The sequence below is a fragment of the Ictidomys tridecemlineatus genome, chromosome X (assembly GCF_052094955.1).
Source record: "Ictidomys tridecemlineatus isolate mIctTri1 chromosome X, mIctTri1.hap1, whole genome shotgun sequence".
Classification (NCBI taxonomy): Eukaryota; Metazoa; Chordata; class Mammalia; order Rodentia; family Sciuridae; genus Ictidomys; species Ictidomys tridecemlineatus.
Window position 1 is genome coordinate 67,505,227 of NC_135493.1, and position 17,808 is coordinate 67,523,034.

At 34.0% G+C, this 17,808-nt stretch overlaps 1 protein-coding gene across 5 annotated transcripts in view; it reads right to left on the reverse strand.

The window, feature by feature from the left end:
• Positions 1 to 17,808, reverse strand: part of LOC101955809 (vascular endothelial growth factor receptor kdr-like) — a 291,669-nt gene that overhangs the window by 43,211 nt on the left and 230,650 nt on the right. For all 5 annotated transcript variants that reach the window (XM_078034616.1, XM_078034613.1, XM_078034614.1 and 2 more), the window contains one exon: positions 14,770 to 14,876. In XM_078034616.1, the coding sequence (XP_077890742.1) occupies positions 14,770 to 14,876 (107 nt within the window). The remainder of the gene's footprint in view (positions 1 to 14,769; positions 14,877 to 17,808) is intronic.

Below are 17,808 nucleotides of genomic sequence, written 5' to 3' on the forward strand. Positions count from 1 at the left end.
GATCGGAGCTGGCTCCAATTAATGGTCCTGGCAGACACCTTCCATGTGACCTATACTGTGCCTAACAAACCAACAGTAAAATAGGCATTGAGAATATTTTAACCAGGAAAATACAAGTCAGAGAGGCCGAGGAGATCCAAAGCCCTCCTCCCTCTTTGAGTCTGGTGGCTTTCAGGACCAGCTTAAGCAGGTCAGGAACTTTAATGTGCAAGTGGGATATGCTCTGGGACTAAGCCTGGAAGCCTAAAAAGAGTGCCTATGGATAATAGAAGCCATGAAGGATTGATTGGCTCCCTCAACCTATCAGTGGAACACTGGGAAAGCTCTTATGTTACAGACTTACACCACAGATGGGCAACTGCTGGGCCCTGGAGGTGTGTTGATTTAATATCTTCGGAGCAGTCATCATTCAACAAAGCCCCTAAGTCCTGACTCGACCTAAGACCTGCCTTCAGGAACTCCACATGCAGTAATTGCTATTGCAGAATTCTGCAGGGACTCCACCTTAGGAGTGCATACTTGGAGTCAAGGCAGACAAAACCCTGCTGACAGTGTTTCCCATCTCACCATAACTTAAAAAGGGAAGCTGAGAATTTTTTAACGCCTCTTTTTGTGTGGGCAACACAAAAAGAGGAAGGGATTGACAGCCTTCAGCCTCTACTCTTGTGCTCAGTACATGCTTCAAGAAGAAATGGAAAGAAAGATAGTTGGGCACAAAGAACTTATGTTCTCATTGACTATATTGACCCCCTCAATGGAAATGATTCCTCAACCTTTCATCAAGAAATTTTTGGCCAGGCATGGTGATGCACACCTGTAATACCAGCAGCTCTAGAGGCTGAGTCAGGAAGGTCGAGAGTTCAAAGTCAGCCTCAGCAAAAGTGAGGCACTAACCCAACTCAGTGAGACCCTTTCTCTAAATACAATACAAAATAGGGCATTCAATCCATGGTAACAAAAAAAAAATGAATTTCTTTTTTTAAATTTTTTTTTCTTTTCTTCTCTCTTTATGGTGTGTGTGCTGAATGGTTCATGGATATATATATATATTTCTCACTTATAGCATTTTTTGAAGGTATTTATTTTTCTTTGTTCTGTCTTTTAAGGGTTAGGCTTTGATTAGTATATTTTGGATTGGTGTTGAATTGTTTTTCACTTGTCTGTGCCCCTGGTCTTTCTCTTTTTATTTTGCTAACAGCAAATTTCTATTATTCTCTCTTTCACTATTCCTTTAATTTTTTTTACTTCTATTTTTCTCCTCCTCCCTCATAATCATCATATCATATATAATTTCTGTATTCTATTTACATTTTGAAATTGCAAACTCTTTTCTACCCACATATCTCTTATTCTTTCCTCTTAATCATCTATTATTTACATCTTTTAGCATTAATTGCTTTATATAATGCCTGTCCCCACCACTAATGTTATAGCAATTATTAATGCTGTGGAACCAAAGGTATCACCTTTTATTTGATTTTATGTCAGATAAACTATCTCAAACAATCCAAAATGCCTCAACAATTTTTAACTGTTTTACTGTTTTCCTGCTCTTCCTTTTCCTTTAGTTATTTCTCTTTTCTTATGGTTTCAATTTTTAATTTTAGTTCCTCTGTTTTCCACTTTTTAACTTTTTTCTGCTACATTTTTCACATTTTACTAATTTATTTACCTTTTTATTTTACTCTATGTTATTTCCTATAGAAACACAAAGGATAATCAAGAAGTATTAAGAAAATTCGCAGTAAAAAAGTAGAAAATCTTGAAGACATCAACAAATTTCTAGTGACATATGATGTACTGAAATTGAAACAGGAGGACATGAAAAACATAAAAAGATAAATTTCAAGTAATAAAATTGAAGATGCCATCAAAAGTCTACCAATAATGAGAAGCCTAGAATCTCATGGATTCTCAGCTGAGTCCTACCAGACTTTTAAAGAAGTTTGAGATTCAGTGACTTGGGAGGCTGAGGAAGGAGAATCAAAAGTTCAAATCTAGCCTCAGAAATTTAGTGAGGCCCTAAGCAACCTAGCAAGGCCCAGTCTCTAATGAAAATATTTGAAAAAGGACTAAGGATATGGTTCTGTGGCTGAGCACCCCTGCATTCATTCCCTGGTACGAAAAAAGAAAATAAATAAATTGGGAAAATGATCTGAAAGAACACATAATAAAAGAAGATATACAAATGAATGGCCAATGACATATGAAAAAAATTATCATATTTAGTCCTCATGGAAACACAAGACATTACCTCTTACCCCAATCAAAATTTCTGTTTTTCAAAAAATAATAAAAAATAATGGCAACGATGGGGGAGATCCCTTCCTTATACACTTTTTGTGGGAATATATGTTATCACAGTCACTATGGAAAACAGGATGGAGGTTCATCAAAATCTAAAAATAAAACTACCATATGATCCATCAATAATACTCCTGTGAGTATACATGAAGAAAATGAAGTCAGAATACAAATGAGATACATACATACACATCTTTATTGTGGTGCTGCTTACAATATCCAAGACATGGAACTGGCCTTGGTGGCCATCAACAGAGAAATAGATAAATAAAATATTATCCAGTCACAAAGAAAAATGAAATCAAGGAACTTGAAGCAAAATGGATATGAGTTTATCATGTTAACCAAAGTAAGATAGACTACAAAAAAGTAAATATCACATGTTTTTTTCATATGTGGGAAGTAGAATTTTTAAAATAACCTGAGAATAGAAAAATACAGAAGGAGAATGAAGCCACTGGGAAGTGAAAGAAAGGGAATGGCAAGAAAAGGGGTTAGGGAGGGTTGATATGTTTCAATAATAATATATGCATGTAAATAAATATTATAGTGAAACACATTCATATGTTCAATTAATATGCATTAATAATTGTAAATTTTTTAAAGTTTTATAGAAATAAGAGATCAACTTTGCTCCTGAGGGAAAAATCTTACTTTTATATATTTTGGTAGTAAAATGAAATATTTTGATGTATGTAAATGACTTAGAAAGATTAGATAAAGATAATTAACATTCATCAGCATGCATACCTATCAATTTGTGTAGGAAAATTTGAAATTCACTTAATTTGAAATATGCAATACTTTTTATACACTATAGTCACTTTTGTCTGCAATATATAAAAATTAATGATTATTATGAAGGCCTCTTCTCTCCTAGATTTGCTGCCTCTTTGGGGACAATTTCAAATTTGTAGCCACTTTGGCCTATACCTTGGGCTTTCAAACAGAGAACTCTATAGAAAATCATCTCACAGTATCTATAAGGCTTATTCTGAAACTCTCAGTGATGTTTGAGGCATTATGGCCTTCCCATAAGGGCCTATAGTGATTTCAATAGTTCTAAGCTCAAATCCTTGTTCTGCAAATTGATTGTTATATTACAATCATAAAGTCACCTCCTAGTTTTTTAAATTTTTTATTTATTATTTTGTAGTTGTAGATGGACAGAATGCCTGTATTTTATTTGTTTTTATTTTTATGTGGTGCTGAGGATAGAACCCAGTGCCTCATGCATGCTAGGCAAGCACTCTGTTGTTGAGCCCCAGCCCCAGCCCACCACCTAGGTTTTCAAGCCTTAATTGCTTCATCTGTAAAATTGGCAGAATATTGTTCAAAATCAGGAAACCTTAATGGAGAACTTATATTCAAATATATGAAGGTAGACTACCCACGAAACCACGTAAATTGGTTGCAAAGTTGTATGTTTCTATGTACATATTTTTTGGGGAAGAGTCAAGATCCTTCTTTAGGTTTCCAAAGGAGTCTCATGACCTAAAAGATGTTTAAAAACCTCTACCTTAAATGAGAAAATGTAGAACCCTAAATTACCAAGTCTTTTCAAAATAACCTAGATTACTGTTTACCAATGTATGGTCCATGAACCAGAAACATTTTCAGCTACTGAAAACGTGCTAGAAACTCAGAACCTCTAATCCAACCCAGACACAGTAATTCAGAATTTCTTGATATACTACTGAGAATGCCATATTGTAGCAAGTCCTTCATATGATTTTAATACACACTAAAGTTTGTTAATGACAATTCTCAGTTGGCTTTTTCTCTCTGCTTACCTGTTAGGAAAATTATGTATCAGAGACAGAGACTTGCCTAAGTTCATTCAGAATCCATGATGTGGTAACCATTGTTCTAGTCCCAAACTCTCTTAATGTACCCATTTAGATGCCATAGATAAGTGAGATCACAAAGTATTTGTCTTTGTGTGCCTGACTTTTTTTATGTAGGTTTATGGCTTCTAGATGTTTCCATTTTGTCTAAATGAGAGGATTTTTTTTCTTTTTAAAATTTAAATGGTATTTTATGTATATATACCACATTTCCTTTATTCGTTCATTTATTGATGGACCCTTTGGTTGATTCCATATACTGGCAATTATTATTAAATGCAGCAATTAACATGGAGTGGAAATATCCCTTAAACATACTGATTTCAGTTCCTCTGAATATTTTCGTAGAAGAATTAATAGGTTCAATGCAAATCTCTATAAAAACTCCAATATTTTTCACATAAATAGATAAAATAATCCTTAAACTTGTATGAAACCACAAAAGACCCCAGATAACCAAAACAATATTGATATAAAAGAAATAAGTTGGAGGCATCACACTCCCATTTTCCCAAAACATAATAAAGTGATTATAATTTAAGCAACACAGTACTATCATAAAGCAGATATGATGACCAATGGAACAGGAAATAAGATACACATTTATAGTCAATTGGTTTTCAACGGAGGTGACAAGAATGCATACTGGGGAAATGACACTCTATTCAATAAATATTGCTGGGAAAACAAGAATGAAATTAGATCCTTGTCTCATATTATATACAAAAGTCAACTCAAAATGTATTAGTCTTGGGCTGGTGTTTTAGGTCAGTGGCAGAGTGCTTGCCTTGCACATGTGAGGCACTAGGATTGATCCTCAGCACCACATAAAAATAAATTTAAAAATGCTTAGTCTTAAATATAAAGCAAGAGCCTATATTACTAGAAGCAAGCAAAGATGAAAAGCTATAGAATATTGTTCTATGCAATAATTTTATGGGGTATAACCCTGAAAGCCCAAGCATCACATGTCAAAATGTAATAGGCAAATGGGATTATAGCAAAAAAATAAACCAATAAAAAGAAAGACAAAAGAAAGAAAGAAAGAAAAAAAACCTTGTGCACAGAAAAGGAACCTACAAAATGAATAATATGTCCAAGTCATATATCAGATGGGTGTCAGTTTCCAAAATATAGAAGGTATTCAAACAATTCTATAAGAAGGAAAAATAACATGATTTTAAATGGGCAAAGGACCTGACCAGACATTTCTCATAAGAAAGAACACAATAGGCAACAGGAAAAAGAAAAATGGCATTATTATTCATTATGGAAATCAAATTAAAACCATAATGACATATCACCTAAAACCCATTAAAATGTGTTTTAACAAAATAAGGAAAGATGTGTTTAAGTGAAAATGAGTACAAAGGAACTCTTGTGCATTGCTTGTGGGAATGTAACAGTGTTTCCTTTATTGAAAAAAATATATATATCATACACACACATGTTCACACACACATATACACACACATATATGGGGTTTTAAATAGTAATATAGACATTAAGAATTACCATTTTAACCATTTTAAGTATATGGTACAGTGCAATGAAGACATTCACTTTTTTAATGCAATGATTAAATCACCCTAGATAGCATCAAGGATATTTGCAAGGTCCATTGTGGAAATATATATGAAGGAACTTTAGACAAGTGCTTAATATAAAGCTTAGGACAGCCCCCTTTCATGGTCTGCATCTCAGGTACTTCTGTTGATTACAACAGATTCCCTAATGTATTTCACTGTTGGAAGTTTTCAAAAACCACCTCAAAGGAGTAAAAAGAGAGTTTTGCACTTGATAGGCAGTATAGAAGAGCAATTAAGACCACGAGTTCTGAGACCATTTTGTCTTGGTTTGAATTCTAGATGTGAAGCCTCTGACAAATTGGATAACCTGCCTGTACCTTAGTTTCATTATCTATAAACTACAGATAATAATGGTGACTAATTTCTGTTATGAGAAGTACAGGAGCAAATAGTCCCTGGTTAAGTACTTGATAAATATTAGCTGTTAGTGTTGTTACTATTGTTGTTACTGCTGCTGAACTCACACAAAAGCTGTAATAAACACTATGTAGAGGGCTTCAGTGTGATCCATCCTAAATATTGATTGCTTCATCAATGGTGACTACTGAGCATGCAAATAGGACATTCAGATAATAAGAAAGCTGACAAGATGCTGGAAAATCGTTTAAAATGCTTCTAAGAAAGCATAATGCAGAGAAGATATTTCACTTCTCTGCTTCATAAAACAATAGGGTTGACAATGAAAGGACCAACCAGTGTAAGTGCTACCAGAGAGAAGTCTCTTACCATGGGAAGAGCTGCTGAAATAAAATACTAGAAAATGCATTGTGAAACACACTTCAATCCACATGGTTTTTCCAGTTTAGTAGGAAAATGTCACTTATTAAACATTTGGGTTCCTATTTTTAAAATTTCAAACTTATAAATTACTTATTTCTGGAATTTTAACATTCTCAGACTGTCAATGATTATGGGTAACTGAAAGTAAGGAAATAGAAAATGAAGATAAAGGGAACTACTGTATTGTTATGACATAATGGAATATTTAATTAAATTGTCTTTTATTTAACTGCTATATTGTTTTGTCTTTTTGATCCTAACCATTTAAATTGGAGTGAAGTGATAACTTTTTCTAATTTTTAGAATTTTTAAAATCTGTTCTTTGTTAGTTATATATGACAGTAGATATTAAATGATATATAACTGTTGTTTTTAATTTTATTTTCCTGAGGATTAGAAATGCTGAATATTTTCCTATATTAAACATATTGAACATTTCTCACATTAAACATTTGTATATATCCTTTTCAAAAGTGTCATTTGGGCTGATCACTAAAGTTTTAATTATATTATTTAGTTGTTTGTGATTGAAATTTTTGCAGTCCATCATTTTCTTTAGTTTTAGTTTTGGTATTAAGTCATTTGCTCTTCTGGATTATTAGCCATTTATCTGATGCATACTTTGAAAATATTGTAGTCCATTCTGGAGGTTGTTTATTTACTTTGTTGATCATTTTTAGGTTTTATATTGTTGGGATCCTGTTAAAAATAACCTTTCCTGTTCTAATGTCTTGATGCATTTTCCTTGTGTTTTCTTCTGCCAGCTTTATGGTTTCTAGTTTTATATTTAAGTCTTCAATCCACATTAAGTTGATTTTTATGTAAATTTTTTAATTTATATATTACATCAGAATGATTACAATTCTTATTACATATATAGAGCACAATTTTTCATATCTCTGGTTGTATACATAGTATATTCACATCAAATCATGTCTTCATACATGTACTTTGTGTAGTAATGCTCATCACATTCCACCATCTTTAATTGCCCCATATACCTCCCTTCCCCTCCAACCCCTCTGCCCAATCTAGAGTTCATCTATTCCTCCCATGCTCCCATACCCTATCCCACTATAAATCAGCTTCCTTATATCAAAGAAAATATTGGGGATTTGGTTTTTGTGATTGGCTCACTTCACTTAGCATTATCTTCTCTAACTCCATCCATCTACCTGCAAATGCCATGATTTTATTTTTTTATTGCTGAATAATATTTCATTGTGTATATATATGCCATATTTTTATCCATTAATCTATTAAAGGACATCTAAGTTGGCTTCACAGTTTAGCTATTGTGAATTGTGCTGCTATAAAAATTGATGTGGCTGTGTCCCTGTAGTATGCTGTTTTTAAGCCCATTGGGTATAGGCTGAAGAGAGGGACAGCTGGGTCAAATGGTGATTCCATTCCCAATTTTCCAAGAAATCTCCATACTGCTTTCCATATTGGATGCATCAATTTGCAGTCCCACCAGCAGTGAATGAGTGTGCCTTTTTCCCCACATCCTCTCCAACACTTATTGTTGTTTGTTTTCATAATAGCTGCCATTCTGACTGGAGTGAGATGAAATATCAGAGTAGTTTTGATTTGCATTTCTCTAATTGCTAGTGATGATGAATATTTTCCATGTATTTGTTGATTGATTGTACATCATCTTATGAGAAGTGTTTCTTCAGTTCCTTGGCCCATTTATTTATTGGGTTATCTGTTTTTTTGGTGTTTAGCTTTTTTAGTGCTTTACATACCCTAGTGATTAGTGTTCTCTCTGATGTGTGAGGGGTAAAGATTTGCTACCAAGATGTAGGCTCTCTGTTCACCTCACAGACAGTTTCTTTTGCTGAGAAGAAGGTTTTTAGTTTGATTTCATCCCGTTTATTGAATTTTTATTTTAATTCTTGTGCCACAAGAGTCTTATTAAGGAAGTTGGGGCCTAATCCCACATGATGGATTAGGGCCTACTTTTTCTTCTATTAGATGCAGGGTTTATGGTTGTATTCCTAAGTCCTTGATTCATTTTGAGTTGAGTTTTGTATATGATGAGAAATAGGGATTTAATCTCATTTTGTTGCTTAAGGATTTCCAGTTTTCTCAGAACCATTTGCTGAAGAGGCTATCTTTTCTCCAATGCATGTTCTTGGCACTTTTGTCTAATATAAAATAATTTTGTTTTATAGGTCAGTCTCTGTGTCCTCTATTCTGTCCTATTGGTCTACCAATCTGTTTTGGTGCCAATACCATACTGTTTTTGTTACTATTGCTCTGTAGTATAGTTTATGCTCTGGTATAGTGATGGCCCCTGCTTCACTCTTCCTGCTAAGGATTGCTTTAGCTATTCTGGGTCTCTTTTATTTCTAGATGAATTTCATGATTGCTTTTTCTATTTCTATGAGGAATGTCATTGGAATTTTTATTGTAATTGCAATAAATCTGTATAATATAGCTTTTGGAAGTATGGTCATCTTGATAATATTAATTCTGCCTATTCAAGAGTAAGGTAGATCTTTCCATCTTCTAATGTTTTCTTTGATTTCCTTCTTAAGAGTTCTATCATTTTCATTATATAGAACTTTCACTTCTTTCATTAAGTTGATTCCCAAGTATTTTTTTTTTTTTGAGGCTATTGAGAATGGGGTAGTTTTTCTCATTTCCCTTTCTGAGGATTTGTCACTGATATACATAAATGCCTCTGATTTAAGGGTGTGGATTTTATATCCTGCTACTTTGCTGAATTCATTTATTAGTTCTAGGAGTTTTCTGGTAGAACATTTAGGGTCTTCCAGGTATAGAATAATATCATCAGCAAATAGTGCCAATTTGAGTTCTTCTTTTCCCATGTGTATACCTTTAATTCTGTTTGTCTAATTGCTCTGGCCAGTGTTTCAAGAACTATGTTAAATAGAAGTAGTGAAAGAAGTCTTCCCTGTCTTCTTCCAGTTTTTATAGGAAATGCATTCGATTTTTCTCAATTTAGAATGATGTTGGCCTGGGGCTTAGCATAGATAGCCTTTATGATGTTGAGATATGTTACTGTTATCCCAAGTTTTTTGTGTTTTGAATATAAAGGGATGCTATATTTTGTCAAGTGCTTTTCCTGTGTCTAATGAGATGATCATATGATTCTGTAAGTCTATTGATTTCTGTATGTTGAACCAACCTTGCATCCCTGGGATAAATCCCACTTGATCATGGTGCACGATCTTTTTTTATATGTCTTTGCATTTTATTTGCCAGAATTTTATTGAGAATTTTTGCATCTATGTTCATTAGAGATATTGGTCTGAAGTTTTCTTTTTTTTGTTGTGTCTTTGCCTGGTTTTGAAATCAGAGTGATATTGGCCTCATAGAATGAGGGCCACTTTTTGGAAGATGTACTGCCTATTTTTTATTTCCTGAAATATATTGGAAAGTATTGAAATTAGTTCTTCTTATAGGTCTTGTAGAACTCAGCTGTGTATACATCCGGTCCTGGGATTTCCTTGGTTGGTAGACTTTTGATGGAGCCTGCTATTTTGCCATGTGAAATTGATCTGTTTAAATTGTGTATATCATCCTAATTAAATTTGGGCAAATTATATGACTCTAGAAATTTGTCAATGCCTTCGATATTTTCAAAGTAATTTCTAATTATCTTCTGTATTTCTGTAGTATCTTTTGTGATATTTCCTTTCTCATCATATATGATAGTGATTTCAGTTTTCACTCTTCTTCTCTTCATTAGCATGTCTAAATGACTGTAAATTTTACTTATTTTTTCAAAGAACGAACTTTTTGTTCTATCAATTTTTCAATTGTTTCATTTGTTTCAATTTTATTGACTTCAGCTCTGATTTTAATTATTTCCTGTCTTCTTTTGCTTTTGGTGATGATTTGTTCTTCTTTTTCTAGGGTGTTGAGATGTAGTGTTAAGTCATTTATTTGTTGACTCTTTCCTCTTTTAAGGAATGAACTGCATGCAATGAACTTTCCTCTTAGAACTGCTTTCATAGTGTCCCAGAGATTTTGTTAAATTGTATTTGTGTTCTTATTCACCTCTAAAAATTTTTAATATCCTCTTTGATTTCTTCTATAACCCATAGTCTCTAGGTGTTGGAGTGGATTTTATTTATTATTTTATCATTGATTTCTAATTTCATTACATTATGACCTGATATAATGCAGGGTAGTATCTCTATTTTTTATATTTGCTAAGAGTTGCTTTGAGGCATAGTATATGGTCTATTTTAGAGAAGGATCCATGTGCTACTGAGAAGAAAGTATATTCTCTCATTGATGGTTGGAATATTTTATATATATATATATATATATATATATATGTCAGTTAAGTCTAAGTTATTGATTGTATTATTGAATTCTAAAGTTTCTTTTTTCGGCTTTTGTTTGGAAGATCTATCTAGTGATGAAATAGGTGTGTTAAAGTCACCCAAAAGTATTGTGTTGTGGACTATTTGACTCTTGAACTTGAGAAGAGTTTGTTTGATGAACAGAGCTGCTCCATTGTTTGGGGCATATATACTTATAATTGTTAAGTCTTGTTGGTGTATATTTCCCTTGAGAAGTATGTAATGTCCTTCTTTATCCTTTTTGATTGACTTTAGTTTGAAGTATACTTTATTTGATATGAGGATGGAAACCCCTGAATGCTTCCTCAGTCCATGTGAGTGGTATGATTTTCCCAACCCTTTATGTTTAGTATGTAAATGTTGTTTTCTATGAGATGTGTCTCTTGGAGGCAGCATATTGTTGGGTCTTTTTAAATCTAATATGCTAATCTGTGCATTCTGATTGTTGAGTTTAGGCCATTAACATTCAGGGTTATTACTGAGACATAATTTGTATTCCCAGGCATTCTTTTTTTTTTTTTTTTTGGTTTTTAACATGACTTGGTTTCTCTTCTGATTAGATTTTTCTCATTTTATAATTGATTTAATCCCTCCCTCTGCTGATTTTCATTTCCTCTCCTTGGGATATTTTGCTGAGGATGTTCTGTAGTGTAGGCTTTCTAGTTGTAAATTCTTTTAACGTTTTTTTATCATGGAAGGTTTTTATTTCATCATCAAATCTAAAGTTTAGTTTTGCTGGACATAAGATTCTTGGTTGGCATCCATTTTCTTTCAGATCTTGGTATATGTTGTTCAATGATCTCCTGGCTTTGAAGGTCTGGGTTAAAAAATTTTCTGAGATATGAATTGGTATCCTCCCTATATGTGATCTGATTCCCTTCTCTTGTGGCTTTTAAGGTTCTATCCTTATTCTGCATGATAGGCATTTTCATTATAATGTGTCTTGGTGTAGATCTGCTGTAATTTTATACATTTGGTGTCCTGTAAGTCTCTTGTATTTGGTTTTCCAATTCTTTTTTCATGTTTGGGAAATTTTCTGATATTATCTCATTGAAGAGATTGTGCATTCCTTTGGTTTGAAACTCTGAGTCTTCCTCTATCCCAATAACTCCTAGATTTAGTCTTTTGAGGTTGTCCCATAATTCTTGGATGTTCTGTTCATGTTTTTTAACTTTCTTCACTGTGTGATCAACTTTATTTTCCAGATTGTATACTTTTGTCTTGATTATCTGATGTTCTTTCTTCAAAGTGATCTATCTGTCGGTTATGGTTTTTATTGATTTTTTATTTGATTTATTGTATCCTTCATTTCAAGGATTTCTGACTGGTTTTTCTTCAGGTTCTCTTTCTCTTGAAGTAATCTTTTGCTACCTGTAATATGCCTCTTATCTCATTGTTGAAGTGATCAAGTTTTTCTTGTATTTGCTCCTTTAGGTTATTCTTTAATTCACTGATCATTTTAATTATGAACCTATTGAACTCCTTCTGTGAGATTTCAACAACTTTTCTGTCCATAGATTCTGTTATTATAGTGTCCTGATTTGTTTGGGGCACTTTCTTCCCATGTTTTTTCATGTTGTTTATGTGTCTTCCTTTCTTGCAGTGTGAATCTGAGATATTACAGTTTCTTCCCTATAATCTTGTAGTACCTGTGCAGATTGTCTGTACCTCACCTTGATGTTGGGCTTCCAGACTCTGCTGGTGTCCCTCAATGGATGCTACTGCATCCTAGGTCTGGGACCTGCATAAGTTGGAGTGGGTGGACCTGGGCCACTGGGCTTGACCTCCCGTTGTAGTCTGCTGATAGTAAGGGGTGGTCCTGCACCAAAGGCTAGTCTCTGGCAGTGTCTGCCCCACCAGGGGATGGGTGAACCAGGCCTACTGAAATCCTCAATCCCACGTGGGCTGTTGTGAGCGGTCTGGGCTGGATCTCAGCTCTCACAGTAGTACACTGTTCAGAAGGGGTGGTCCTGAACCAGAGACTATGCTCTAGTGAGTGTCTGCCCCACTAGTAAAGGAGTAGACCCAGCCCCACTGTGTGCCTGGGCCTTGCAAAGGCTGGTGTGGGTGGATCTGGGCCACTGGGCCTGACCTCCCGGTTGAGATCCTGGATCCCAAGTAGGCTGGTGTGGGCAGTCTGGGCTGGATCTCAGCTCTCCTGATAGTGCACTAGCAGAAGGGGCAGTCCTGCACTAGAGCCTAGGCTCTGGCTAGTGTTTGCCCAACTGGGAAAAGGGTAGACCCAGCCCATTGTGTGCCTGGGTCCTGCAGAGCCCAGTGTGGGTGGATCTCTAATTTGACTTTTTAACTGGTGAGGGATAATGGGATTTTGTGCAATTTTTGTGCATGTGGCTATCTAGCTTTTCAGTAATCATTCATTTAAAAACTGATCTTCTAAAACACTTTCCTATCATATTTGTTGAAAATGTGTTAGCTATGGATATGTGGCTTTACTTCTAGGCCCTCTAGTCTGTTCTATGCACCTGTGTACCTATTTTTTCCAATTTATACCATCCTATTTTGATTACTACAGGTTTGGAGTATGCTTTAAAGTGAGATAGTGCAAGCCTTCTGGTTTGCTCAAGATTGTTTTGACTACTGGATGTTATTTTGTTCTTCGATACAAATATTATGGATTTTTTCTATCCCTGTGAAGAATACATTTCATATTTGGATGGGGATTGCATTGATTCTTTTGTCACTTTAGTAGGATAGACTTTTTAACAATATTGATTCTTCCAGTCCATGAACATCATTTATCTTCCAATTTTGTATATCTTCATTTCTTTGCATAAATATTTTTATAGTTTTCATTGTAGAGGTCTCTTATATATTTGATTAAATATATCTCTAAGTATTTTGTTTTCTGTAGCTACTGGAAATGTATTTACTTTATTCATTTCTTTTTTCCAACAATTCAGAATATGTATATAAAAATTCTACTGATATGTTTTAATGTGGATTTTGCATCCTACAATCTCCTAAAGTTCTTTATTAGTTGTAATATTTGTGTGGAATTTGGGGGTTTTCAAAATATAAGATCCTGATGTCTGTAAACAGGGACATGCTGACTTATTTCTTCCTAATTTGAATGCCCATTATTCTTTCACTTCACTGATTTCTCTGCAGTATTTGAGCCCTATATTAAACTAGTGAATACTGATATCCTTTACTTATTTCAGATATTAGGAAAATTTCAATTTTCCCCACTCAATATGATGTGATTTTGGGGATGGTTATATATGGTCTTTAGTAGGTTAAGATATATTCCTTCTCTACCTAACTAGCTCAGTGTTTTATCATGAAGGGATGGATGTTCACTTTTATCAAATGTTTATTGTGTATGCATTGAGATGATCATAAGATTTTTATCCTTCCTTTATTCTATTGACATTGTGAACTCACCTAACATTCTTATAGTCCTCTGTTAAGAGACACACTATTATTTAGTACTATAATTTACATGGAATGACATTCAATGAAAATTCAATGAGAATAATCCCAGAAAATCTTTCCTTCCCTCCACTGTGAGATACAAACTGAGTTATCAGATAAGTTCAGGAAAAAAAATTGGGCATACTGTCTTCAGATCATTCTTCTCTTTAGAATATAATTGTCTGTAAAATGTATATTCTATCTGTTGGGGAACACTGCAAGTATGTGTAAGTCTAATCCAAATAAGTATTAACCTGTCCTTCTGGTTGCACACATAAGCCCATACACCAAACTAACATATCAGCAATAAATATAGAACTATGACTTTCAATCTGGCTCTAGTATTTATGTCCAGTTGGTTCCAATATCCTTGTTTACAATAACTACCTATTCTAGACAAGTATGACTGTTTAAAATTTTCCTAACCATCACATCAAAAAAAAAAAAAAAACAGAATCTACTGGATCTCACCTGTTTTCCAGGATGATCTCATTGCTTAAAGTGTCTTGCATTGGATCCAGCATCCTAAATGTGGGAATTCTACCATTGCCACTAAGTGGTATGTAATCTTTGCCATCCTGCAAGAAAAAAAAAACAAATGGCAATCATTCCCAAAAGAAATATATGCTAAATGAAAAATTTTATTCCCTTCCTTGAATGAATTTATCTGAGAAGAGCTACATATAAAACAACATGAATGGATAAACTAATTCAAACCCTAGAGGAAAAGTACCTATTTTGCTAAGTAGTCACGGAACAAAAACAGCAGCAAAAAACTATGTTTCCTTCATTTATTACTTAATTTGCTTTTTCAAGGAATCAGTTGAAGATTTAAAACCAATCACTACTAGCAGGAGATCAAGTTCCTTACTCTTAAAGGTTCAACAACTGTTACATTTTTAAGATTTTACAATGGAATTATTGTGGAGAGGGATTGAAACTAAACTTCATTTAATCTGAACTACGCAAGACCTCATGGTTGACATTTTTATTTATTTAATTTTTAACTGGGAAAGGACATTAAAATTTGAATTTGAGAGACAAGCTTTTTATTGGTATAGGAGAGGGTCAGTTATTATGAATCTTGAGTGTTTTGTTTGACCATAGATAGGTAAATATTGCTTTTGAAATCAAATATCATTGGATGAATAGAGCCTCTAAGCCTTTACCTCCATATGGTCTTCATCATTCTGAGAGTTTAGGTGGGGCTTTCATATCCTTCATTGTGATTATAAGTTCTGGATATCTATTTAGAGAAGCTAACTTAAAGGAAAGGGGTTGTGTCAAATTGGACCCTACTTCAAATGTTATATCTCCCTTCAAAACATTACCTCTCTCAGCTCAAAGTGCATTCTCTCCTCCTACTGAGCTCCAAAATTCCCCATTCCTTTCCTTTCTCCTCAATTTTCTTCTCAAATGGCACTAATCTCTCTTGTATCAAGAGAATTGTAATGGCTTTTAGGGTGGTCCTAATGATCACTGTCCCTTGTTATTCATACCCTTACATAATTCCCTCCCTTAAATGGGATATTAATTTATTGACTCACTTCTCATCAATAGACTATGACCAACATGAAGAGATACAGATTCCAAGAATAGGTTGTATAAAGATGTGGCTTTCACTTTGCAAACTCTTATTATGTGAGCTTCCCTAGGAAGAGACCCATGTAGAAAGATATCAAGGCAGAGCTCCAGACTAGATCCACAGAAGAACTGTAGCTTGTCAATCAATGCATGAGTAAATTTTAAAATGTATGTACATCTAATGAAGCTTTCAGATGCAAATACAATCATAGCCATCATCTTCAATGAAAATTCATAAGACTCCTAGAGCCACAGTAAAGCTCTCTTTGGATTCCTGACACACAAAAATTAAGAAATGATAAATGTTTTTTTGTTCATTTACTTTATTAAGTTAAAACATGTGTAACTAATTGTACCATTTCAACCCTTTAAGTGTGGATCTCAGTGACACTAGTTAGATGTACATTGTTGTTAAAGTAATGATGATTATCCATCCCCAGAATATTGTATATCATCAAAACCAAACTCCATGTCCTTCTTCAAGAAGAAAAGAAAAGAAACATCCCATTTCTGTCCACCCACCTCTGAAATGGAACTGGTATCTTTTTACTTTGCCTATGTTCTCTTGGTCAGTTTCATTCCCCCAACAACTATTTTCCCGTCCTCCTTCCTCCCCCTCAATCCCTTTCTTCTATTCCACTGATATCTCTTGTAATTTCATGAAATGCCAACACACTCCTCTCCTCTTATTTTGTTCTTCCTTCTGCATAGGGGAGAAAACATTTGACCTTTGATTTTCTGGGTGTGGCTTGTTTCACTGAGCATGATTTTCTACCATTGCATCTATTTAGCAGTAAATGCCACAATCTCATTCTTCTTTTCAGCTGAGTAAAATTCATGTGTGTGTGTGTGTGTGTGTGTGTGTGTGTGTGTGTGTGTGTGTGTATTACATTTTCTTTCTTCATTCATCTGTTGACAGGTATCTGGATTGGTTCCATAGCTTGGCTATTGTTGATTGTGCTACTATAAACTCTGATGTGACTGTATGTTGATAGTATGTTTATTTTAGATATATACCATGGAGATGAGTGGGAAAGCTTGGACAGATACTGGCTGCATTCCTACTTTTTTTAAGGAATCTCCATACTGCTTTATAGAGTGGTTGTATTAATTTGCAATACCACCAACAATGTATCAGTGTATTTTATTTCCATACCCTCACCAGAATTTAATAAGATTTGTATGCTTTTTAAAGTTTTTATGTATTCTGAATAATTGTCATTCTGACTTAAATTCCTTTGCTGTACACAAAGTAGAGTCACATCCTTCATGTCTTCATACATGTTCTTAGGGGAATATTGATCATCACATCCCACTATCTTTCCTACTTTATGTACAACCATAGATATGAAAAATTGTGCTCTAAATGTGTAATATGTGTTGTAATGCATTCTGTTATCATATATAACAAATTAAAATTAAAAAGAAAATGATAAAAAAAGAGTATTATGAGACATTTTGCCTGTTTTAATTTTTATTTATTATTATCACTTGACCATCCTCATCCTACTCTTCTCAAAAATAAACAAATGGTTACCATAAAAATTCCTTTGCTGTATAGAAGACTTTTAATTTGATATGATCCAATTTATTGATTTTTGGTTTTATTTCTTGCACTTTAGGAGTCTTGTTAAGGAAGACAGTACCAATACATTGAAAGTTTGAGCTCACATTTTCTTCTAGCAATTGTAGATTTCCTGATCTAATTCCTAGGTCTTTGATACACTTCGAGTTCAGTTTTGTGCAGGGGGACATATAGAGTTCTAGTTTCATTCTTCTACATATGGATATCCAATTTTTCCAGCAACATTTGTTTTAAAAGGCTATCTTTTCTATTTTCTTTCTTTCTATGCTTTTAGCATCTTTGTCTAGTATCAAATGACAGTATCTATGTAGGTTTTTCTCTGTATCTTCTATTACATTTGT